The sequence below is a fragment of the Spea bombifrons genome, chromosome 7 (assembly GCF_027358695.1).
Source record: "Spea bombifrons isolate aSpeBom1 chromosome 7, aSpeBom1.2.pri, whole genome shotgun sequence".
Taxonomy (NCBI): Eukaryota; Metazoa; Chordata; class Amphibia; order Anura; family Pelobatidae; genus Spea; species Spea bombifrons.
The window spans coordinates 3,900,911-3,926,729 of NC_071093.1; the positions used below are offsets into that span (position 1 = coordinate 3,900,911).

At 44.5% G+C, this 25,819-nt stretch overlaps 2 protein-coding genes across 2 annotated transcripts; one reads left to right on the plus strand and one right to left on the minus strand.

The window, feature by feature from the left end:
- Positions 1 to 1,169: 1,169 nt before the first annotated feature.
- On the minus strand, positions 1,170 to 13,013 carry STK11IP (serine/threonine kinase 11 interacting protein). The gene is made up of 25 exons (XM_053471734.1): positions 12,794 to 13,013; positions 11,737 to 11,801; positions 11,434 to 11,633; positions 11,102 to 11,176; positions 10,744 to 10,839; positions 9,726 to 9,833; positions 9,442 to 9,513; positions 9,180 to 9,309; positions 8,935 to 9,038; positions 8,576 to 8,662; positions 8,454 to 8,495; positions 8,161 to 8,301; positions 8,011 to 8,080; positions 7,187 to 7,576; positions 6,722 to 6,918; positions 6,318 to 6,428; positions 5,508 to 5,718; positions 4,597 to 4,971; positions 4,277 to 4,383; positions 3,891 to 3,988; positions 3,638 to 3,816; positions 3,466 to 3,550; positions 3,049 to 3,128; positions 2,425 to 2,720; positions 1,170 to 1,355 (listed from the first exon to the last, which is right to left on the minus strand). The coding sequence occupies exons 1-25, from the start codon at positions 12,808 to 12,810 to the stop codon at positions 1,215 to 1,217; spliced, it is 3,477 nt and encodes a 1,158-aa protein (XP_053327709.1). The 5' UTR covers positions 12,811 to 13,013; the 3' UTR covers positions 1,170 to 1,214.
- A 2,115-nt stretch (positions 13,014 to 15,128) lies between these two features.
- Positions 15,129 to 25,769, plus strand: SLC4A3 (solute carrier family 4 member 3). Its single transcript, XM_053471045.1, has 18 exons — positions 15,129 to 15,321; positions 15,598 to 15,731; positions 16,159 to 16,339; positions 16,814 to 16,949; positions 17,594 to 17,720; positions 17,842 to 17,935; positions 18,251 to 18,435; positions 19,591 to 19,822; positions 20,446 to 20,676; positions 21,006 to 21,154; positions 21,399 to 21,593; positions 21,836 to 22,012; positions 22,178 to 22,267; positions 22,996 to 23,162; positions 23,928 to 24,178; positions 24,456 to 24,625; positions 25,155 to 25,328; positions 25,537 to 25,769. Exons 1-18 carry the CDS (start codon positions 15,129 to 15,131, stop codon positions 25,612 to 25,614), a joined length of 2,964 nt encoding a protein of 987 aa, XP_053327020.1. The 3' UTR covers positions 25,615 to 25,769.
- Positions 25,770 to 25,819: the final 50 nt, after the last annotated feature.

The following is a 25,819-nucleotide window of genomic DNA, read 5'->3' on the forward strand; positions in this document are numbered from 1 at the left end:
GGGCCCCTAACCTCACATTCTGATGGAGAAACCCTCGATCTTATCAACGTACGGAGAGGCAGGACGGACAAACAGAGCGTTAAGAGAGTTTAACAGAAAATAAGTGCACGGCCGGTAAAAATAAAGGACCGACGTCACGTCTGCTCGGCCGGGTATTTTAAGGGGAGGGAGAATCCTTAATTGCATTTAAAGCAAATATTTACTAAAACTGCAAAGCCAATTAGTAACTAAAAGGAGGCCATTGGCGTGAGTGCGCGCTAATGATCTGTAACAGATGTTGCCACTTGCAAACAACGTATCAGAAAAAGCAATAAAGAATATCGTTTTCGTTTATATAATATTGGGAGAGCAATTAAAACGGAGCGTGACATTTGGAAAAAGTTTATTAAAAAGGCAGGTACGGGCAACGAAGCGTTAAATAAGCAACAGAATATGTCCCGTGAAACCGCTGCCCGGGTCCCGATGAAATGAAAACGTGAAAACACGCAGAAAAGCATTGTAGCAACACCGTAGCCCGTGAAAATTAAATGGCCAAGTCGGCCCGTTGAAGACTTTGCTGTCACAGCGGATGGTAAATGATGATATGCTGAGATTCCAACGGCCCATAGTTCCCTTAAAGCAAAACTGATGTTCCCTACAGAAAATACTTTAAAACAAGCCGGAAACTTTATTTACTTAAATTAAAACAGGAAATAGAAAACAATAAATGTGCAAATCCTCCAATCCTGGGACTTCTCATTACGTCTCGATCAGGCGCAACGCTGCAGCAGAGAAGAGAGTCGCCGCAACGCATTTATCTTAATACTGGCAGATAATGTGAAATATATATTATTTATATATATTACACACACACACACACACACACACACAGGTCACAGCTGGTAAGAACATTAAAGGGACATTCTAGTCCTCAGAATTATTATTTTAAGGCATATTGGACGTTATTTCGTTTGGACAGCGATGCCTCTTCCCGCACGCAGAGCTGCGCATGCATCGCGTAGTTATCGGGATTAGAAAACAACAGCTCAGCTCTCATTGCCTCGAACGTTAGAGATCACGTAGAAAAAGTTCCTGGTTCTAGCTGAGCGAGAAAATGAGGTCGAAGTCTTATTTTCTAACTCCAATAAGTAAAGAATACCCGCTTCGAAAAAGACCGTTAATGCTCCAGCGTGCCGGTTCTCAGTTCATTTTTCTCCTTCAGGCCGAGGACAGCATCACTCCAGCGGGTCATGGACGACCGGGTTAAACTGTATGTGGTACTCTGCTTCCCACGGGGCACGGAGCCACTCCACGATCTCCCCGGGCAGCGACGCGTCTTCGGTCCATAGAAGCCACGCACTCTCGCTCTGCTGGGTCTGCGGGGAAGAAGAAAGTGCGGGTTATTACCCACCAAGCGTCTGTTGGAATAGGCACAAGCGTACAACACACTGGCAATCTAAGGGTTAAGATGACTGCTGGGACTAAACGTTAAAGGAACGGTATCAGCTGATTATAAAGTGCTTTCCTGCTTCCTTCCCGGCAGACGGCAGCGATGGTCCTGCTGGCACGCGCTATCCGGTAAGTCAGCCCCGTCACTGCTTATAATCACTAATTACTTACCTTTTTCATAAGTAGTAGGGGTTAGCAAGGCCTAAAGAGTTAAAGATGGAACCTTTATTTCCTCGTCTTCAGTGAGATCATTCACTTTCCTGAACTATTAATCAGTCAGCAAGCTCTGCCAGTAACCAATCCTCCCCAAATATTACTCATAATTTATTATACCGCTCTGCCCTTTCTACCGACAACTGCTTCTAGAGTTCAACATTTCAGGTTAAAAATCACTACTTTTAGGTACAGTAACTAAATTCATTCATTAATACCACCTGTCACCTGCGCTTTGTTTTTGTCAGTTTAGCGGAATTGCAATTATTTTGGAAATATCCAATTCTAAAAAGGTAACCTGACGGAAGCCGAGACCCGTGTCGGCCCGCGGCAGGACCAGCGCTATCCCCGCAATTTCCCGTCCGGAATTCCATTCTCATCCCTCTCGCAAATTCCTACATAACCGATCAGCAACCGCATGAATAATAACTTTATGGGGAGGAATAATGATGTAGTTCTTAAGAACAGCAAGATGAGATGGCTTCTCCCATGGTACATGCGGAAGGTGGGTTGGTAATAAATATACACTACAGTTCAAAAGTTTGGGGTCACTCAGACATGTCCTTGTTTTTGGAAGAAATGCAAAGTTTTGTCAATTCAAATAACATGAAATGGGTCAGAAATCCAGCGCAGACGGGGTTAATGTTGTAAATGACTATTGTAGCTGGAAACAGCTGATTGTTTCTTACATGACTGGCTGTATAGTTTCAAGAGCGGTGTTAGCAGGACTGTTACAGAGCCAGGCACGTTTGGCTTCTTTTTTTTGGCTCCTTAGTATTGTACCTCGTTATACAGCCGGATGTGGAGGTGACGAGAGGCCGACTTGAACAAATGCACGGAGCTGATGCTGCTGATCGGCTGTTTCTCTGTCACATGCACCGCGTCCCGGTGTCCCGAGAGGCCGTCGCTCGGCTCGGCGGGGACAGCGTGAAGCCACTGGTGGCTCTCCTCCAGCAGGTACATGTGAGTTTGCGTGAACAGCAGGGACGCCGGAGAGGCACCGGTCGCTACAGCCTCGGAGGATACGCCGTTACGCTCCGCCATGTGAGATTCGGTGGATTTCTGGGAAACAACGTCCTCTGACAGAGAGAGCAGAAGAGACAGAACATCTTATCGGGTCAAGATAACCAGAAAATCAACAAGAAGCACGCGGCCCGTACTTGCAAGGTTCCCTCTAAACGTTGGGTGGAGGAAAAGTACAAACAAACAAGCAAGAGGTGATTGAACGATAGAGAGCAAGGCCCAACATGTCAACGGAATCCCAAGGTTCTGCAGAAGAACAATACATCTTTCGTAAAGTCATGCGCAACCCCTCCTTAAACCGTGTTTTGATCTGCTGTAGGGGCTTTGAGGAGGGAGGCAGATATAAGTCTATAAGAATACAGCGCCAGACAAAACAAACCTTACCTTTCACAAAGTACACCAGCAGGTACAGAAACTCCGGGGGGCTTTTATTCTCCGCCTTAAGGTTATCTTGCAGAAGAGGCCTGGCGTACGTGCAAAAGGGATTTAGAGAGGGTAGAAGTGGAACAGGCAGTCGAAGCTTGCGGGGCATTAAATATTACATAGAATAATAATAAATAGCCATAGCCCCGTCTTGGCCGCCGCTTCATTGGATTTGATGATAACTGTAAAGTCTTAGTTATTATACACATCATAAACGTAAAACTACACTTTCTACCCCAATAATGTGTTTTATGTGGCATGGAAGACATGCACTCCTTTGCTAAAAGGTGTTATATGTGTCAGAGCAGAAATAAGTTAGAAACGCACCCAAAACATATATTATTATTTGATAAAAATTGTACAGTAACGTTCTCTTACCAAAGGCGATGCTCCGCTGCGATGGGCTCCTCTAGACTGTGTACCAGACTATTGCGGTACCGTGGAGGTAACTCGGAGAGGGTGTCTACAACGATAAACTCCGTTATCTCACAAACCTGTAGAACTCCAAGAAGAACTTATGCCTCTCCGCCAGGCAAAGCCATCAACGTACCCAGGATGTCCTTGCTGAAGGTCGCGCTGTAGAAGCGGTTCCTGGTCAGGAGGGTGTAAGCAGCTTCAGGGCCGTCAAACCCGAGGTGCAGAGTCTGCTGGTTGAGCCCGACGTGCAGGTGGGTGAGCGACGTCAGGTTCTGCGCGTCTCCAGGCTGAAGCCAGTCGCACGGAGGTCCTCTGCGGGAGAAAATCTAGTCACTGGAAACCCCGCGTCCCACACGCTATAAATCACAAGTCAGTCCAGCCTGTACCTAACATCCCCGGTCACTTCCAAGAAATAGATTTTCTGGTTTGACACGACCACCAGAGCCCGGAATTCTTCGGAACGTCCAAATCGAACGACCGGAACCTGGGAGAAATCAGAAAAAAACAAGAGAAATCATAAAAGTCACTTAAAGAAACAGAAAAAGGAGTCAGTGGATTTGCAAGGAACACAATATTGTGTCATTTTTGGTTATTACAGAGTTTACTAAATTAAAGCTACAAGTAGTCATCATCTTTCTTTGTAACCCTTCTGAGTTACCTTTTTGCGTTACTTACTGAGTAATGTATGGGCATAGAGACTATCGATCAATATAGATCAAATCTATCATGTCTGCTCAATTAAGTATACTTATAACAAAATACCGGGGCTTACCCTAATGCAACATCGAAACTCTTCCATCTCTCCTCCGAGGACCTCCATATCCAGATACAGCTTGAGCCGATGATCCACCAGACGAAAGTCTAAACTTTGCCGAGACCCTGGACACGAGGAAAGACCCATTTCAAATTACTAGAATGTATACAATAACCAAGCTCAGTTCATTCCCGTTTCTATTTTAGTGCTATGGAGTAAAGTGTTTTTTAGTTTGCTTAGACACTTTCCTCTATTTTTATCAAATTGAAGGTCTTTTTCCAGTAATAAAGGTTTAACCTTTTTCAGCACCTATCATTGCACCCTCACTCTGTACACACCTGGGCTGATCTTACACGAGTCCTCTGGTAAAAGGCTGCTGTGACGTAACGCCGGGGTAGGAGTGCCGTATCGGTAGCTGCCGGACAGACTGTTGTAGCTGGTGTCTGCCGGGGGCTGCAGTCCCTGCTGTTCCGCGTTGCAGCTGTAGAAGATACTGCTCTCCGTGTCGTCTCGAGTGCCGATGGAGCTGCTGCCCGTTCCCAGGCTCTCAGCATCGCCTTCTCCCGTGTAAAAGGACGTCTGGTTGTCCGTTTCGGACCTTCCTTGCGTCTGTTCGCTGGGCACGGAAATCACAGGCGTACTGCAGCCTCTGTTCTGATTCAAAGGCGCCAGGACAACGTGACAACTTCCACACGATGGGCAACAAGCATCTCCTGCAACGCGACATATAAAAATAAAAAGAGCTATAATGGATAATGCTGCACCGTACAAGGCTAGAAACATTTCAACAGCTCCATAACAAAATATATCAGGAAAAGTAGAAAAGCAGGAAAAGTCTAGAACATCACTTTAATAGAGGAGCTGAAAGAGACAAGGAGACGAACAATGCTTCATCCTCCACTTCAGGTCCCATTTGGTGCTCTGCCCGCTACCCTCTGCCCCATCTACAAAGGCTTCAGTAAGCATTCATTTAGAGAACAGAAAATCAGTTTTCTGCCCACCTGGTATGAAACTATGACTCTGATTAACGTCACACCAGGCTTGTCGAAGAACTTTTCATTCAACAAGCGGAATGCTCATGAGCCGAGACTTTAAGGAAATGTTTCCATTGTGCTTTCCACTGGGTTTTTTTTTTTTTTTTTTTAATTATAACTTTGTGGCGTCACCAAAAGAACATCAATGGTTTAAAATGTAACATTCTGTAACAGTGTCCCTTACATTAAGAACCAGGTGTATTCCAGTGAAATACCGTGGATGGAGTCACCTGTGGGATCACCGAGGGGGCCGTTCGCTGTGTGGTCCTTTGGTTCGGAGGCTGTCCTGTAGATGTCCTCATCTTCCTCTTCTGGATTGAATTCCGCTTTGCATTTGAGACACTGAAAACTCGTGCGCTGTTCGCCGGACACGGATTTCTCTCTCTGGTTGTCCTCCAGGATGGGACCCAACACTTCAAGCAGCGTCTAAGCAAACAGCGAGAAGGCAGAGGTTAAACGTCATCAACCGAAAAGGATATTAAGATGATCTACCACCACCTCCTTTGCTACAACTACCACATCAATGGTCTCCAACAAGGAGGCTTCCAAGTCATCATGTACGGGGTGCATGAATCTACATTCAAATTAAAAAATATATAATATACAGGATTTAGCACAAAGCAATAGACTGTATATATAGTATATAATCAATCCATAAAATGTCACTTTTTTACATCTTTATAGTAGCTCTAGAATTTTTTCATTAATCATAAACTTGCTGCGGGCCGCAAACTTCAATTTGTTAGACAGCGACTGTCAAGCACATGCTTAAACACATTCACTATGAGAACAGGTCTGTCTAAAGCATATGTCTCCCGTAACTGCGACCTTCATCCTCGTCTTCAGCGGCGAGCAGAACCTGCGTCAGCATGGAACCCAAAAACCCCTTAACCCCCTGGAAACAAAGGAACGCAGGTTTGCAGAGGGGGCCGAACAGGATTTACTGGGTCAAAATTAGGTCCCTTTCCCCCAAAAGAGGAGTGAATTGCAGGAAAATTGCAATAGATGAAAGAAAGAAGTCTTACCGTTACGGAGATCTGCGGGGTGTTATCTAGGACCACAAATTGCAACCTCTGTTTCTCCTCGCAAACCGAATCAAAGATCAGTGTTAGGACCGGAAGTTCCTGCTCCTCGCCCTGGAACATAAAAAAAATTAGACGGCAGGATCGCACAAAAACATGTTATTTTGGTAAAGCAAGACAAATAGTTGTTTTTCCCCAAAATAGCACCTTGATGACTTCACTAAATATTTCTTTCCAGGTTTCGGAAAGCACTGCCGATTATGAAATTCTGATACATGCTCTCTGTAAATGCTTGGAGAAGAACAGAGATACCGCTAGGGATTAGGGGATTCTAGAACTCAATAAGACAATGATGCCCTTTCATATAAACGTTATATAAAAATCAGACTCTTGTCCTGTGAGCTCACATTCCATTCCCAGGGCGTCACAGACGTCTGAATGTCCCGTAGGCTGCGCAGTTCCCTTTTGGCCAAAATCCTCCCGCGTTCCAGGTCTATCTCCAACAGGAACTGGCGCGTAACGCGCAAAAATACCCAAGGCCAATCCGGGTTACGTGGCTGTCCATACAGGACCGGGCACACCGTTACGGGGGGACACAGGGCATCTACGGAGGAGTCCAAAATAATACAAATAAAAAATAATTAAGTGACACGAAACCAAATGTGTCCTGCGTACAAGCTATTTATATGAAATAAAGTGTATAACATTACAGCGAGCTATAAAATATTGCATTATACTCCCTAGAACAACAAGAAGATCAAAAACAAATATATAAAACAGGTAGAAATTGGATATGAAGGCACCTTTTCACAAGACTAATAATATTGCAATATTGATAAAATTGCAAAAAAACATCATGTTTCATGGCCCACCTTTTATGACATCATCTTCATCTTCTTGTCGGCTATTGTCCTCTTGCCCCCACAAGTTATCCTCCAGAACATCTTCAATCTTCTCTATCAGCTTATCTACAGCCACATCGGGGCTATTATTTTTGTCAGGAGACCAGGCCGGGGTAGGGTTGGGTAACTCCGGAGCAGGGGATGGGCTTTTCCGCTTGATCTCACTGTTTGGTACAGGAGAAACAGAAGGGCTCTGGACAGGAGAAGGAGAACATCTGGCAGGAGGAGGACCGCGACCGTCGGGGTGATCCTGACCGAGTTCGCTCTCCAAGTGAGCTCTGTACTGCAGCCAGTCCACCCCGAACTGCTCCCGAAAGCTGTCGGTACGCTCGATATCCTTCTGGTGCTGCAATACCGGCTCTACAAAGGAGACAGAACGACCAAGAGGTTGAAGGCTTGGAATATATATCAGAATTGACTTGATACATTATAGATCATGATGTAAAAGGAGCATGTGAACTTTCACAAAGTACAAACTAAAAATAATAACTAAAAATGAAACGGTAGTAAACTACTTACTCGTTTGATTAAGGTAATGTCTTAAAAAAATAAACGAGCAATGAAGAGCAGAAACATAATTAACCCCACAGGTATGGGGTAGACATATTGGAAATACAGAATGTTATTCTATGCTCTCCATACACCCTGCATAATAAATACTTTGTGCAAATAGTGACCAAACTTATATACTACCAAAGCGCAGCAGCGCCTCCCAGTGGCTGCTCTGTAGACACCTAATAGACAAAAGGGCTCGCAACACACATACAGGGGAAAAAGAACAGAACTGCACTCACCGATCGGCTGTCCTCGCTGCTCACACTCGCTGTCACTCGGCTCAGAGATACTCGCCCTACGCACTTTAACCTGGAAGCAATTGGAAACACGGGAGTCACGCAGACCGTTCGGCCGATCTCATAAGCGCCGTTGCGTAAACACGGTCTCACCTTGGATTTCTTCCGCGGGAGTCGGGCAGCACCTCTGTCCGCAGCCGAGCAGCTGTCCGTTAAATCGCCGGTGCATGAACTCTCGTTCGCAGAGCCTGGGGGAGGCTGCCTGACCGCTTCACCCGTTATATTCTGTATATTCTGCAGGTGGAATACAGTTATAATCAGAAAGAAAGTAACTGCAACACAGAATAGTCGTAAAAAAACACGTATTTGTATACTGAATGATCACAAACATCTATATACAAAATAAACATACAGTACAACGCAACGTATGCCCTCGGTCATCTTACCATTAGCTCTAGCCTGGCCAGCAACACCCCATCCAAAAACATCTGCAGAAGACCCAAAGACATGTCAGGAACATCAGGTATTCGGGACGTGGAGAGAACACAGAATATATGGGTTTACTCACCTTGTCAGAGCTTTTGGGTGATAAATGCTGGGCTGTTAACACTTTATAGTCTTTATGAAAATAAATGGGGTTCCCTTTCAGGTAAAGCTGCGAGAAAAGAGCAGAGGTCAGCGAACGAACCTACACCCGACCTAATATCATCCGAGTCACAGAGAGCAAGCGGAGGGGGCACGGGATATTCACTCACACCCCACCCTCAACAACGACCCTTACCCAGACTAGACTAAAAAAACACCTTGCTATAGGTTTCTTCAAGGTATGTGCGATCAGAAGTGGCACAGCCAGGAGAGCAAAATCATCAATGGATCTTATAACTACAACGACAACGACCTAATACCCAATAATGGAGGGTCCATTACCTTTCTGAGATTGTGTAGTCTGGCCAAGCCTTTGAGCTGCGCATGGTCATGGAGGAGGTTAAAGGACAAATCTAAGTGCTGCAGGTTGGATAGCAGTTCCAATCCTGGTGGGTAAAGAGACACAAAGAGTCAGCGAGACACGACAGACATTCCGACTCCCAACCTTATGAATCAAAGCCAGTCCGTGCACTAACCTATTCACAAAATAGCACACGCTCCCCGCACACAAATACATACACACTGACCGCTGGTGTTGGACAGCTGATTGTGTCTAAGGATCAGAGTCTGCAGTTTGGCGGAGGCTTCCGTGCCGAGTTCCGGGGCCGTCGTTAATAGGTTATATCCTAAATTCAGATACTGAAGCTCTGAGAGCACCTAGAAGAAAAACACGAGAGACGTTGGGAGGCTGGGCCCTCATTAAAAAAAAGCCAACGCACTTCAGTTTATCTCATCCCAAAACGCTATCGTTATCCAAACAATGTGCAGAGAGGGGGGAGGGGGTCTCACCTTTAAATAGGACCCGCATTCTTTAATTTGGTTGTGACTTAGATCCAGGATTTTCAAACTGTTTAATAATTCCTGAAATAGTAAGAAGAAAACTTCTAACACCACATGGCAAACAACGCTTAAAAGACACCCAAAAGCAACAGAATCACTAAAAACATGCAACGTCGACTGATGCGATAAAAGCTGCTACAGAGTTCTATAAAACACAAAAGATTAGTGTGTTTGCACGCGCGCGAACGTTCCGAACCTGCGATTCGCAGATCTATGCGCGGCCACGGGCTTACCAGGGAGTTATCCAAAGCATTGATTGTATTGTAGCCGAAATTCAGCGTGTGCAGCTCCAGCCAGGGTAAAGCCGAACTCAGATCTCCCCCGCAGAGAGAGATCAATTCCTGCGGCAGACCAGAAACATGCAGTTACACATATATACGGGATTAAGAGGGGGGTAGATAAGTGGAATAGTCTCCCAGTGGAAGTGGTAAAGCCAATACAGTTAAGGAATTTAAACACGCATGAGCTATATCTATGAATCCATAACGCGACCACAGACTGATGAAGGTTTGAGTCTTTATACGGCAGATTAGACGGGCGGCATGGTTCTTATCTGCTGTGAAAATTCTATGTAAAGACTTAATTATCCGATGAGGCCCGCAGCCTCAGAGCGTTACACGGTTATTTTGTGTGTGTAATGATATACTTATGTGATGAGGATGAATAAAATCGACCAGTAAAGCGATGATCCCCTTGCACCACTCGTAGGCAAAATAATGATTTATAAATACATTATCTGTCTAATAGGGAAATATACCGCGTGACAGACGCTGCGGGTGTGATAACAGCGAATCCGTTACAGCAACAAATGTCTCATGAGATGCCGTTACTCGGACCATATGCTAAAGTAAGAGAAGCGTGACGTGGCTTAACACACAGGCTACGGAAAAAACAGAGCTTGTTAATGCATATATCCCATTATTGTTTCTTACAGCTACCAAGTCATATACTGTCCTCCCCGGCTTTAATTCTTCTAACACACTATTTGTGTACAAAGATCTTCTCTTATCTCAGAGATAAGAAAAGGCTATTAAATCTTATCTTACTGCCTTTTGGTAAATAAAGGAACGGCTGGGAAGATCATGTGGCTATTAAAGGTCTGTGGGGGGGGGGATGATTTAACTGGAAATTTACTGTCCTCTGGAATAAAGCAATCAGCAAGTCTTGCGTGATAATCAGAACGTTATTGCATGGGGTCCGGTAACAAAGCTCCCGACGCGCTCAGCTTGGCTACAACGTATCCGCACTCACCTCCAAACTGGTGACGCACTTGGAGCAGGTCAGCACCTCCAGCTGAGAATAAACCGATCGCAAGCCACGAAGACAATGCGGAGGCAGCGAACGCAACTGAAAGAGGTGGTTAGAGATCAGTACGCAGATATAATACACTGAAATGGAACACTCAAGGCTGTACCAATAGGCAGACACCTCAAAGCAGTAATTGTTAGAAACAAGTAGTTTGAATGATGGGCATTAATTAAACGTCATGGGCTCATCACCCCCCCCCCACCCCCAACAATTTCCTTGAGGGTCCTCTGCCGCTTACAGCGCCCCCCGTTTACCGCCTGCTGCTATACCTTTCTTACACGCGCAAGCGATTTATTCTCACCTCCAGACTTCGCAGCGACTTAAAGGGGAAAATATTCACATCCAGCTGGCGAGGGGAATCAGAGGGGTGAATGAGCTAGAGAACAGAAAGAATCAGATTAGGTATGAATTGTATGGCTCATCAGTAATCAAAGACAATATGCGTGCGCTAAGAACGTCTTGGAAGGAACCCATTACTTCTGGAGAAAAATGTGCTGTAAAAGCGACCAAATCCCTTGTAATTATTCTAAAAAATACATAAAATACACATTTGTTACAAGAGCTGCACTGAATAGAATTTTTAGTGAGCAATGGGTGCGGAAGCGAGGCACTTCGGCGTGTAACAAGGGTTACCTTGAGCGAAGGCGCTTTCTGAAACATGTCTAGCAGGAACTGCGTCCGTAGAACAGGGAGGTTATCCGCAGGGTGAGCCGGCAGCGCCTGGAACCCAGATCCCGGCCCTCGCGGGAAAAGCTGTTCGAATAGGCGAGTGGCAACCTGCAGGCACGGCGTGAGAAGGGAGAGGACGCGGGATCCGTCGAGCACAGAATCCCCTGCAACACAACAAGAGTCAACCACACTACTTAAAACGCCTTAGACTTCGATGCCGGATCCTTATTGAATCTCACTGCGTCTCAAACACGGCTCAGGACTCACCATGATCCCGCAACAGTTGGGCTAACGCCTGAACCTGCGTTTCCGGAGCGTCAGTTGGCATTGACCTAGAACAGAAAAAGTGGGAGTTTTATTGAACAGGAACCTGAATTCTTACGGGCTGCTTATTTAACAAAAAAAAAATAGTACAAAGCACAAAAACAGAAACAGCCCCAAAATATGAAAAGCGATTTAATCAGAAACTTGCAATTACTCTAAAACACACTACAAAAAAACTAAATACCCAGCTGAAAACCATGGAATACTGGGGAGTTTGGAGAATACAATAATTATTAATTGTAATTAATTATATTATACTGTAATGCACTCTACAAGATGTTAGTTGCTGTATTTAACGGGGCGATAGATTTGGGTCACATGATTCCTTGTCAGAAGATGAATATTTTTATACCTGAATACCTCTATGTTGTCGGCCATTTAAATGCGCAGAAAAACAACGACGGCACAAAGTGCGTGCTAAAGCGATTGCGACATTACGGGAAGCGTCCCCGGGGGCCGGTCACCTGACTTATACTTAATTAACGCAGGATAACTCATCGTCAATCCCTCTGACACTCTAATACACAATAACAGTTAAAGGGCATGCATGGAAATATTAATAATTTAATGGATACGTGAACATATATAATTAGCGCTAATAAAGGGAGAATTGGGATTAAGTGCCCCTCCCACCAACTCTCCACAAAAAGGTAAGGCAAAAAAACATGCGATTATCATTATTCCAAAATATATATTTAAGAACATATGATGCATAAGCCCCCCTATTATACAGCGAGACCCCTCAACTGCATGGAGGGAATGTAAAGGGAAATGACAGGCTTTCACATAAAAAGCATTTTCTAAAAGAAAAAAAAATGTTTTCATGTTTTAGCATTTACTTTCACTTTCTTTTCATGGTAACAATTGGACTACATTTTCTTTCTCTGACACCTAAGGGGTTAACCAGTCTAATTTCCATCACATGCACAATAAACAGGGACAGTGACCCTCCACGCTGGGAGCCCCAGCTCTCCCTCCAGCTCTCCCCCACACAGCTTACCTTGCAGTGAGGCACATAAACAGTGACCCCTCGCAGGTTGCCTACAGCTTGCCGGCTGCCTCCTTCTCCGGACCCCGTCCCTTCTCCTGCGCCGGTGCGCTCGGGCCAGTCTACGCTCCAGTTCCTGTCACACACTTTGCACACGATCCCTACTTCCTGGTTACCGTTCACACAAACGCGACCGCAGTCAGCAGCGTCCCGTCTCTTCCTGCTTATCATAGAGCACGCTGGACGGAAAGAGCGGCTTCCTAATGAACCCTATCGCTCCCTTACCATAGATTCCAGCTGATTATACAAATAAACACCAAAAGGGCTACGCTATCGTGTGGTGGGCGTGGTTAGAGGTGTGATAAGGGGTGTGGCTTTATTGAGACTTTTTATGTGACTTAGTGCCCCATTGCTGGGTATTTGTGTAACCGAGTGGGGTGTTTAGAACAAGAATAATAGATTTTATTTACACGTTTAATTTATAAAGCCGTTTCCTGCTGTTTCTATACACATTATCGGGGCTTTAAGGGCTGTAGAACCCTGCGATACCCTCATACCCAGCAAACATTCTGACCTCCTAGAAAATAGGGGCATTGGGGAGGAAATTCTAAATTGGGGTACTTGTGATTAGTGGACGCACCTTAAAATAACTCAGTAACAGCAAGAAATGCCAATAGTATCATGCTTACAGGTATCTTGACCGTTTGTTAGTTATTACTAAGAGTGTTAATATCTAACTGTATAAAGCAGGATAGAAATATACATTGTATTAATAATGATAATATATATTATATAAATATATATAATATATATAAATAAGTATATTGTGTATATAAATATATATATATATATATATATATATATATATATATATATATACATTGTATTAATATACAGAAGCACACGCAAAGTATACAATGTAATAATAATGTTGTATTCCGAAGGTCAGGATTCCTCGCTGTATCATCCGCTCGCTACACTGAGCTGGACTCTGACATTGAACCAAGTGCAGGAACGGCCGGAGGCTTCGGAAGAAAATCAATGTCACAATGGTCAATAATCACGCTGAGGGGGGCATTGATCTGTTGTAATTTGTAATTTATTTAACAACAAACCGTGTTTTTTTTTTAACTATACATTATACTGTATATATATATATATATATATATATATATATTACAATTAAAAAGTTTAGGGTGACTTAGAAACGGCTGATTTTTAATGGAATCTCTTCATAGGCGTACAGAGGCCCTTTATCACTCCCATCACTCCTGTGTTCCAATGGCCCTTTATCACTCCCATCACTCCTGTGTTCCAATGGCCCTTTATCACTCCCATCACTCCTGTGTTCCAATGGCCCTTTATCACTCCCATCACTCCTGTGTTCCAATGGCCCTTTATCACTCCCATCACTCCTATGTTCCAATGGCCCTTTATCACTCCCATCACTCCTGTGTTCCAATGGCCCTTTATCACTCCCATCACTCCTGTGTTCCAATGGCCCTTTATCACTCCCATCACTATTGTGTTCCAATGGCACGTGGTGTTCGCTGATCCAAGTTTAAGTTAAAAAGGCTAATTGATGGTTAGAAACCCTTTTGCAATTGTGTTACAGACAGAAATGTCCTTGTTTTCTGTTGAAACAGTTCAATGACCCCAAACTTCTGAAGGTAATGTATATATAAACACAATATATGTATACAGAAGGGTAACAATCTTATCAATCATCTCGTGATGCACTTGTCCCATCGATCCCCTTGTATTTTGCATCTGGGACAAGAACCAGGGAATAATCTCACATGTTTTACAGTCTAAAAATAGATCTTGTGCCACCGACTGCCACCACTCTGCGATGGGACGTATGAAACGTCATGGAAATCCATTAGGATGGCCCCAGGACACAGAGAGAACTCAATATGACAGAGTGACACCGAGGGTGGAAGCCATAGAACGCAGGGATGCTTTTAGGAAGAACAAAGTAACAGAAGGAAGGTTTGGCCACCACCGGACCACCAGCAGACGCTTCTAATTTGTTTGTTGACCTTGAAACAATTATATCTGTTGTAATAGGCACAAGGGGAAAGAGAGTTGGTTAAGGATGTAGAGTAGGTGGATTTATTTTCCGTAAATCAAGAGTGAGCGCCATCGTCAGTGAAGACGCCGCTTGTGTTATGTGTGGAGCGTGGGACCTATTGCTCGGTGTTTACTTGGTCCCAACACTTAGTAGCTGACCCCTGCCAGGAATTTAGTCTTCGTATACGAGGGGCTACAGACATCGCAATCTCTAGAACAAGCTCCATTCAGGTCACTCGAAACCCGAAGACTCAACTAACGAAGGGCCATCGAGATGAGGACGATACAAGAAGGCGATGAAAACGAAGCCAAGGGAGACCTAATTGTCAGAAAAGAGAGCTCCAGCCGTAACATGAGAGACTCGGTAGGGTACGAGGACTTTGAAGAATTTGTCCTGAATTTTGATGATTATGATCTTTGGGAATCCATCAAAGACCATCTGACGCATCCCGAGGAGAACAACAGCGGTGAGTACTGGGAGTTCTTCCTGAAATACTTTATTGCAAACGGTAACTCTCATCAGGGTAGAGTAGGAAATAAATAACAGGTTTAGATACGGGTTTGTTGGCCAATAGAAAGGGACATGAATAAAATGTTTCATTTTTGACATTCTATAACAATGTGGCTTTTTTAGGCGTCCAGACAGGTTGTTTACTGAGTATTTATGTAAAGAGAGACCAGCTTATGTTGCTATCTAGTAGGTATAGTGAATAAGGCAATTAATCCGGTGTCTCTCTGGGCAGGTCTGACCCTGGAAGAGCCACAGGCCCTACGCAGACAACATGGGGCAAAGAACAGAAGCAGCCGGAAGGAAGCCTCCGCCATCCCCCCAAAGCTGCACTGGAACAAGAAGCGTTTTGATCAAGGACCCCACGAAGTAAGACAGTAAGAGGGCTTTAGATGTATACGATGCATATATTGACGAGTAGGTTTCCCCCCGCTCATGTTTAATCCCCCTTGTTCAAGGAAGCAGGCGTAGTGCGTCCTTAAAGGACTGGGGTATTGCAAAGTGTGATGTCATATCACAACAGAAGATGTGACATCATGACTCCAATCTTACATGATTAAAGAATTATTCCTGGGAAGGGTTTGGACAGAAAGACCAACATTTTCATCTCTCCATGTTAATCACACAATGCTGGTTGCTCTATAAAGATACTTATTATTATTATTATTATTTATGTCACATGACTAATGGCTAGCGTTAGGAAACCCCTGGAAAAATGGGAAATAAAAAAGATGATGAAAAACTTTTTCTGTTAGGATTTTTGCATTGTAAAAATGCTTCTGATTTTTTTTTCCAGGTCTTTGTGGAGTTAAATGAGCTGGTCTGTGATGGAGTGCAGGAGATGCAGTGGAAAGAGACGGCCCGCTGGATAAAATTTGAGGAGGATGTGGAGCAGGACACATCTCGATGGGGGAAGCCTCATATCGCTTCTCTGTCTTTCCGTAGCCTTCTCGAGCTCAGAAAAACCATAGCACATGGTATGTTGCAAGAGAAGGCACCAGAAATTGCATTAAGGCTGCTTTGGTGACAACATATATGTGTATTGTTATTTGTTGACATTTCAGATATTTAAACCCCTTCGCGACCAGTGACGTGCCAGGCACGTCATGGGTTTAAAACTGTCCCATATTGTCATGTCCCATGTGCGATATTTCTTTGGTTTTGGTATTTATGCTAGCTGGGTAGAATTTACATACCTGTAAAACTGTGAACAAAGTTGTTTTTTTTAAATATCCCATTTTGTTAATTTTATTTATTAAAAATGCCTTACATATCTTGATATTAAAAAAAATATATATATTATTTGTGTGGATCACACCTGGGATTAAGGGGGAACATTTTAAAATCCTGACCTCTTGGTGTCTCTTGGGACGGCAGTTGCCCACCACCAAGCTAAAGTATCTACTGGGGAATGTGGGTCCATCCTGACCATTTCTGTCATTCCTTCCCAGGAGCTGTCCTGCTGGATCTGGATCAAACAACTCTGCCAGGGATTGCGCAGATGGTGGTGGAGTCGATGGTAGTTTCCGAGCAGATCAGGGCAATTGATCGCGCCAATGTGCTGAGGTCCCTTTTGTTGAAGCACAGGTAACTGCGAGAGGCAATTAGCCAAGATCTTATCTCCTAAGGCAGGGCCAGTGTAAGATACGTCTGTGCATCAAGTGCATCACAACAAAGGGAGCGGAAAATGTATAGTTTCAAATCTATCTGACACAATCAGACACGCAGACATGTTAACACTCACACACTGACACCAACACAACCAGATACGTTGTCACACACTGACACTTACACAACTGAACATACACACACACTTACACTCAGTAATATCAAGGCACACTCTAACATACACTAACATACCCAAACACACACTAACACACCCAGACACACAAAATACCCATGACCAGCACGCAGTCACACCCGATGTGACCTCACACAACCCCCTGAAAAGAATATGCCTTGGGGTGGCAAATTCCTGCCCCTGCCAAAGTGCCGGCTGGGTCCCATGTAAGGGCCAGGTTTGCTGATACGGGAAGCCAGCAGGTCTGATACAAATGAAGCACAGGTGTCTGATATTGTGTGGGTATCTCGGCCGCACACTTCTCCTTCTTTACTTTCTGCCCCCCAGCTGTTTCTCACCCGCCATAACATTTTATCCATGTTTATCCAATGTAATCATTATGTTGAATCTAGTGTCCTCCGCAGTAACCTGTGTAGGTTTTTCTCATTAGTCACCCCAATGACGGAAGAGATTCACATCACCCTCGAAACAATCCCACCGCTAGTGCCGGGAACCATGCTATACCTGGCAGTCCACCAAAAGACCCCCAAGTTCCTCAGGACCCTGACAATAAACAGGTGAGGAGCAAGAGTAGATGGCTGGAGGACTTCTGGACAAGGAATGCTACCTAGAAACAGAGTAGCAAATGGCATCGTTATATAGAAAGTTATTTCTTGTTTCTTTTACCAACAACTCCAGAAAGCAACAAGCTGTCCGGAAGGGCATCGAGTTAAACACTGGAAGCTGATGGAGAAGATTCCAGATAATGCAGAGGCCACGGTTGTTCTTGTTGGTTGGTACATAATTGTTTTTTCAGGCTTCTATGTTTCCATTTTATCCATATAGCATTTTTGAAACAGGAAAATTGTCACAAATAGGCTCGGGCGTACAGTGCGCCTGATTTGGGAAAAAGGGTATTTGTTCTCATTAGGTCAACGCCATATTTTCAGATTGCGTGAAGATAGCTGGTCATACCCTTTCTATCCAGAATTAGTTAGAAATGCAAATTATCTTTATTTCATATTCGATAAAATATATTTATTTATTCCTGCACCGTCTGCCTCTCAAACTGCTCACTTTTCTGTTTCCCATTCTTTGCCGTTGACAGGTTGCGTAGAATTCCTGGCCCATCCCGCCATGGCTTTTGTCCGCCTGAATGAGGCTGTCCTACTAGAATCAGTCCTAGAGGTGCCGATCCCGGTCCGTTTCCTCTTTTTGTTGCTTGGCCCAACTCAATCTAATATGGACTACCATGAAATCGGACGCTCCATTTCTACTCTCATGTCGGACAAGGTAAGAATAAAGGAAGGTCTTTTCACCAAACGGAGAATCGAGTTACAGAGGCAAGAAAAAAAGTATAATCCGCAAGTTATGTTATGAGAGGCAAGCGGGGCAATTCTTGGGGTATTCACTATTCAGAACCTTTTGGCCAGAGCTTGTCCCACCGTATAGGTGCTATAGGGGGCGCTGTTATGTTTCTTGTTTTTATATGATAGCAAGCAAGTGGATGCAGACGAGTGGAAGCAAGAAACTCCAAGCTCCCATGAGTTGTGAGTTCAATCGCTTACTGGTTTGCTTGGAGTGAATGATGGAATCAAACAGGGCCAGACGTGATGCCAAAATATAAGTGCGACAATAAATTGGGTTTCAAAAACCAATCCTAGCCAATGTTTGCCTTTCTCTACGGACAGCCGGATATATTTCACGTCGATACTTTGTAGCTGCGGTTTCTCTTACTGAGAACACCGTGGAACACGCTCAAGTTAGAAACTGTCAAAAGATAATGAGCTCATCTCGATTTGCTTTAATGAGGTTAATTTATTATAATTAACGGCCTTCCGATTACAGAAGGTAATGAAAAAAAAAAACCATCCTGAATGGAAGGATCTCATCGTAAGACGTTTCTTGACACACGGAAGAAGGAAGGATTTCAGGACTAATAAAAGGGATCAGTGACACTGCGCTGTTATTACTCCCCAGAGGACAGCTGGGATATATTTTTACTTCATTTAATTGGTTTAATTATCGTTATTTTACATGTTCTGAAAGGTTAACGCGAATGGTAATTATGAGAAAATGATAGTTAATGATAAGGTACGATAACGTTATGATACGGTGTGAAAAAGTTTATGGTTCTAAAGGATTGCAATTCTAGAAGTATTAATACACTTGATATTTCTTCTCTTTGCAATTCAATTGGCCAAAGAAGTACACTTTTGATTTTTATGCAAATGTACCTGTTCGCCGTAATTTATCTAAATGAAGCGTTTTGAAGATGAACATCATGGTGCATAAAACGTCTACCAGGTTAAGCACTTCAATGGAGTGAAGACTCTCCAGTTGGGTATAACTACATCTATATAATCTTCTCGAGCAGTAACATTGTAACAATGGAAATAGTAAGTTTAAGGATGAAATATGACAGGAATCCCATCTTGTCCTTCCTAGGTCTTTCATGAAGCAGCATATATGGCAGCAGAACGCCATGACCTCCTCAACGCCATCAATGAGTTTCTAGACTGCAGTATGGTCCTTCCACCGTGTGAAGTCCAGGGCAAGGACTTGCTACGTTCCATCGTCACCTTTCAGAAGGACTTACTGAGAAAGAGGAAGGAGAGGGAGCAGCGGCGTTCGGCCAGGGAGAACGTAGCCCCGAAAATTACAGGACAAGTCTCTGCAGGTCTGGTTTTAATGTTTAGGATAATGTTTAGGTAAACATCATCAGGATAGCTCACTACATATAGAAATCTCATGAAACTGGGGCAGACAAACAAAGAGCCTGGTCCGTTTATTACAACAGGCTGTGGGCTCCCGAAGGTGCCAATCTGCCCTGTAAAAGCAGTCCTGGGCAAAATAGGACATCCACCTACCTATTTAGAGAGAATTTGCATGCCGGTTCTGAACCACCTGTGTGGGCAGCATCCGGCTGATACGTCAATTGGGATTTTAATTCTGTAATGGCACAAGTGAGCTAAAACTCACCTGAGTGGGACAGGGTATTAGGTATGCTGTCTGTTCTCGGGTGAGTTGTTCTCGTACCTCTCTTCCCGTGGGGTTCAACTCAAGTGTAAAGGTGAGTCCAGATGTGGACCTCTGCGCTTGCTGATGGGGTCAGGAAGGAACACGATCTACATCTGGGATTTTTGGTGTCCGTGTTCTATTGAAGACTTCTGTGGTCCCTCAACTTATGGAAGACTCATAAAGATCTGCTGTCATCATAGACACACATGAATAATGAATACTATGCACTATGAATAAATCACCCGGTGAGTCTCTTCTCGTTCATCTTCCAAGCAGATCTAGGTCAGGTGAAGCAAGACGATAACGAGGATGGTGATAACGATGGGGACAATGAACTGGATCCGCTGGAGCGGTCTGGATTCCTGTTTGGTGGCTTGGTCCGTGACATCCGCAGACGTTATGTCCAATATTGGAGCGACATTAAGGACGGTCTGAATAGCCAGTGTCTAGCGGCAGCTCTGTTTATCTATTTTGCGGCTCTATCACCGGCCATTACCTTTGGGGGTCTTCTAGGTAAATATCTAAGGAAATCAGTTATTACAGACGAGCAACTCTGAATTTCCCATAATACTTTCTCAGCATTTGGCAATTTTTAAGGGGTTAATAAAAGGAGCTTTAATTTCATTATTTTGGCCTTAAATTGAAAATTTGCTATAATTAAGTAGAAACATCCCATCTCAGGGTTTTGAGGACCACTATTTCTGAGGATACCTAGCCCATGGCCTTAATGGTTGCGATTACATGTTAATTAGAGAAATCCTAAAGCTCTGGCCGGATGGTGGCCTTTCGAGGAGCACGTTGGACGTTGCTGTAATCTGTGTTACTGTGTATCCTGTCCCAAGGCGAGAAGACGCAGGGGCTGATGGGAGTGTCAGAGCTTATAGTCTGCACCTCGATTTTGGGGGTCATCTTCTCACTCCTCGCCGCTCAACCTCTGCTCATTATCGGGTTTTCTGGGCCTTTGCTTGTCTTCGAAGAGGCTTTTTTTAAGGTAAGATCACAGGAATTAGATACAGATATTAGATACAGTATTGATTCGCCTGATATAGTAGAACGTTGGGGGAATATAGAGCCTGAATATTTGGTCCTAAAAAGCTCCATTTAGGTAACACAGAGATATGTTCAGTTCTTATGGTGTTACCCGGGTGCCTACCCCCTCCAGAGCTGTTTGTCCATATGCATTATGGGTGAAATTGCCACAATGTAACGCTGTTGTGATCTCCCGTTTCCCGCAGTTCTGTCAGACACAGGACATCGAGTACCTGACCGGCCGCGTCTGGATTGGTTTCTGGCTGATTCTGTTCATTCTGGTGATGGTGGCGGCTGAGGGCAGCTTCCTCGTTCGATATATCTCTCCGTTCACGCAGGAGATCTTTGCCTTCCTTATCTCCCTCATCTTCATCAATGAGACATTTTACAAGCTGTACAAGGTGGGAATGAGACATCTCTGGCCTGACCACAGGGAGAGTCCGCCAGAGTCAGGCAGAGTCAGGCTCGTTAGGCACTGAGAGTTGAGGGTCCTCATCTTCCGCGTCTTTGTTGACCTTTCCTAAATATAAAGGGTCCGTAGAAAACCTCACCCCACTTAAAAAGCCGTCAGCTTGCCTATTGGATCATTAACCATATATAACGTCCATCCCCATAATGGCTTCTTTTTTGTGTTGGCTCGCAGGTCTTCACCGACCACCCGTTGCTCAGAACCTACCCACCCGGGGGTAGCCGTACTCCTGCCGTGGGTCCAAGAATGCAGCCAAATACAGCCCTGCTATCTCTCATCCTTATGTCTGGAACTTTCCTCATCGCCTTCTTCCTACGCAAATTCAAGAACAGCCGTTTCCTTGGAGGAAAGGTGGGGGGCTATAGATGTACCTCCGGGGCTCACCATCGAGTATCGCTATTTTTTTAGGTTTTCCATGATTTCTGCCAGCCCCGCTTTTACCGATACCCTCCGTATTTTTTGTTGGCATGGCTACTATCCGCTGCATTCATTAGTTTATTGTCTATCTCTTCGCAGGCACGGCGGGTTATCGGAGATTTCGGGATTCCCATATCTATCCTAGTAATGGTCTTACTTGATTATACGATAACTGACACGTACACTCAGGTATACTTTTGTATCTAATGTATGTATAAAAAGCACATGTAGATAAATGATACCCAGTGTGACTACCTAAAGCTTGTTTTGGGCCCAAAAGCATTATAAACAGCGGGCTCTGGAGGGACAGAAGCAGCCGATAACATGCCGTTATAGGCTATAGATATGGCCTAAATAATTCTTTTCTTTGAATTTATTTCAATGAGGTTGTGTTAACTCTCCCATATTATTATTTTATTTTAATTAATATTATATTTTAATTTGTATTAATAGCTGTTTAAACACTATAGGGAAAACAGCTTAATAAGTTGCCCTAGGTGCAAGTAAGCAAGGAGGTCAGTGTCTGGACTCGCCTGTAGATATTGAAGTTCTGCAGTGGAACTGCATCCTTAGAAGATGTGGCTCCTCTTGGTGGCTTTTGGTTCCTGTCTTTTCTTGAAGACATTAGTGGTCCTCGCTGCTTGAGGAAGACCAAGAAGATCTGGTTCTCCCTCAGGCTTATCTCCAGAAGGCAATGCCTAGAATCTTCCTGCATGTTTTATTCTCTGGCTGTAAGAAGAACCTTTGAATTATGATTGTTAAGCATTCACCTGGAGGTTGGCCGGTTGTCCAACCCGACTTATTGCTAACCTGCTGTTGCTGTTGGACTACAATTCCTATTTCCTTCACTCATTACGTGCCGGCAAAGTTCTATATCCCAAAGATTGCTTTATTATTGCCCTTCTCCTCTCTGGTAGAAACTGAATGTGCCGTCGGGGCTGTCGGTGACCTCTCCAGGAAAGCGTGGATGGTTTATACACCCGCTGGGGTCCTCACGTCCTTTCCCTCTCTGGATGATGTTTGCCTCAGCAATCCCAGCACTTTTGGTATTTATTCTCATCTTTATGGAAACACAGATCACCACGTAAGTGAGGAATGAAGGAAACGCCATTGCTGGACCCAGCGAACCCATTGTCCTCTGTCCTCTCCAGAACCAGTCCTGTCTTCGCTCAATAAACTCAACATCCCTCCACGTCCTCCTCTTCCCACCTCCTCCTTTCCCAGTTTCTGTATTTCCGGGGCTCACGCAATGACCCCAAATAAATGTTATGTATATTTATACGTGTAAGGGGTTTCTGACATGTTGTGTTGGTGTTGCTGTGTGTGGCTGTAGGCCCCTGCGCTGGCTGGTGCTGTGTTCGTCTGATCGGTATTAGTTGGGACAGTCATTGTATGGAGTGATGTATCTTTGATACATTAATGTAGTTTAGCATTATCTCATTTGCCCCATTTGCCGGCTCAAATACCACATTGAGCTGATGCTTTATGGCAATGCTAATGACCCTTCCTCTATAGACTTTCATTGGTCAGAGTGTCTGGCTGGGTGATTAAGACTGAGCCATTCTCCGTCTTACACATCGAAACATTAAATTTGACGACTGATGAGTACCATTCAGCTCACCTAGTCTGCCCATTTTCCTACCGTAAAGACGCCTTAGATTTAGGATCCATATGCCTGTCCCGTTCATGTTTAAAGTCCATCATTGTATAAACCTCTAACACTTCTGCTGGGAGTCTGTTCCGATTATCCACCATCTTCTCAGCTGGCCTTGGAATATCGCAAGATGAATAGAAGAATGTTTTATTGAAACATATTTTAATACATCTCTCTTTTTGCTGTCTCTCTCAGTTTGATTGTCAGCCGGAAGGAGAGGCAATTGCAGAAAGGTAGCGGGTTCCACTCGGACCTGCTGCTTATTGGGTCACTGGGCGGTCTGTGCGCCCTCTTTGGGTTACCTTGGCTGACGGCAACAACCGTGCGCTCTGTGACCCACGTCAACGCTTTGACTCTGATGAGCAAAACGGCACCGGGAGAAAGGCCGCGCATCGCAGAGGTCAAGGAGCAGAGAGTAACTGGAGTACTGATTTCGGCTCTAGTGGGTAAGAGTAACCACAGTAATGATTGTAACGTCTCAGCCCTTTAGTCCTAATAGAGGAGGGAGCATTCTTTGGCTTAATCTCAGATTGCATAAAGACAAGAAATACATATTTAACACCTTTTTTTAAGGAACCTTCACCTTTCCTCCGGTCTATGGCCTCCCAATTATACCCCGATCCGCTAGAACAAGAGGTTTAGTGGAAGAAATTATACATTGTAATAAGCTATTATGTTCTGTCGGGCTGCGGTCAAAGTTGTGTCCTGTGTTCTTGGCTGCAGGTCTCTCGATAGCGATGGGCGAGATGTTGCGGCAGATCCCGCTGGCCGTGCTCTTTGGGATATTCCTGTACATGGGGGTCACGTCGCTTACCGGCATCCAGCTTTTTGAAAGACTTCTTCTTATTCTCATGCACCCCAAGCATCACCCTGACCACCCCTACGTCGTCAAGGTAAGCGTGAATCGTGGTCCATACCGAGAGTTAGAAATGCAAGGGGACAAGTCATGGCGGAACTCGAGAGAGTGGTGGATAAACAATAGTCTTCCAGAAGAGGTGGTAAAGGTTAATGCAGAGGAGGCAAGTTAACTGTTAGATGGGGGTTAGGTACCCAAGAACTGATGATGATGATGATGATGATGATTATCATACGAGCTGGGCTAGTTCTGGGTTACGTCTCAAACGCTACGGGGTTTATTCACTAAAGGGAGAGTTAGCAGGAGAGCTGGCCCTGTAAAATGCATAATCTCATGGGTGACTTAATGATACATTATGCAGGACCAGCCAATCTCTTGCTACAGCAGAAGCTCATTGCGGTTGGACCTTCATGATAATTAGTGACGTGAAGCAGTGAAAACTCTTCCAGCAACTTCCCCTCTGAGATACATGATTGGAAAGTTCTGAATGTGTTCTGAATGTCTAAGTACATACAGCGCCGTACGGGGTACCTGTAACACTACGTAACACGTATTCTTGTCCGCAGGTGTGCACGTGGAGGATGCACCTCTTCACCTGTGTTCAGCTCTCCTGTATCGTTATTCTCTGGGTCGTGAAGTCCTCTCCGGTGTCCCTGGCCTTTCCGTTCCTCCTCATTCTCACGGTTCCACTCAGACGCTTCATACTCCCCAGATTCTTCCACGAGAGAGAGCTGAAAGCCGTAAGTGTATACTCTCCGGAACGCGCGTTCACCGACAGAGCTGACATTCTAGAAGAACGGATACAAAGAGGCTTAGGTTCCCCGCTTGTCTTCTTGTCCACAAAGACCCGGCCCTCCTTTTGTTTTTCTTATATTGTCTTTGTGGTTACTGTTTAAACTCCGCGTTCCAGTAACCGTGTTCTCTGATTCTCATGCTTCTCTTAACCAGCTGGATTCCGAAGACGTCGAGCCGAACTTTGACGAAGACGGGCAGGATGAGTACAATGAGTTACACATGCCGGTCTGAGGCTCCGTACCTTCGGGTTTCTGCCTCCTCCCTTCACGTCTTATTTTGTTTTTGGACGGAATGGACTTTCTTTCTTAAACATTCTGTCTTGTTTAGACTTGATGATATAAAGGTACTTTTATGAGACGTTCCTGCAACTGCTTGTCTCTGTTGATTCATCATTTCTTAAAGGTGCACCAAGGCAAAAAAAACAGACCATATAAAG

What these genes read in the sequence shown, in the direction of transcription:
- STK11IP (XM_053471734.1), bottom strand. An exon ending in AGTCGCTGCGAAGTCTGGAG is followed by an intron (nt 10,840 to 11,101) that starts GTGAGAATAAAT and finishes CACCTCTTTCAG; the next exon opens with TTGCGTTCGCTGCCTCCGCA. An exon ending in AATGCGGGTCCTATTTAAAG is followed by an intron (nt 9,310 to 9,441) that starts GTGAGACCCCCT and finishes TTTTTCTTCTAG; the next exon opens with GTGCTCTCAGAGCTTCAGTA.
- SLC4A3 (XM_053471045.1), top strand. Translation starts at nt 15,129, where the DNA reads ATGAGGACGATACAAGAAGGCGATGAAAACGAAGCCAAGGGAGACCTA. An exon ending in CTACTCTCATGTCGGACAAG is followed by an intron (nt 18,436 to 19,590) that starts GTAAGAATAAAG and finishes TGTCCTTCCTAG; the next exon opens with GTCTTTCATGAAGCAGCATA. An exon ending in CATTTTACAAGCTGTACAAG is followed by an intron (nt 21,594 to 21,835) that starts GTGGGAATGAGA and finishes GTTGGCTCGCAG; the next exon opens with GTCTTCACCGACCACCCGTT.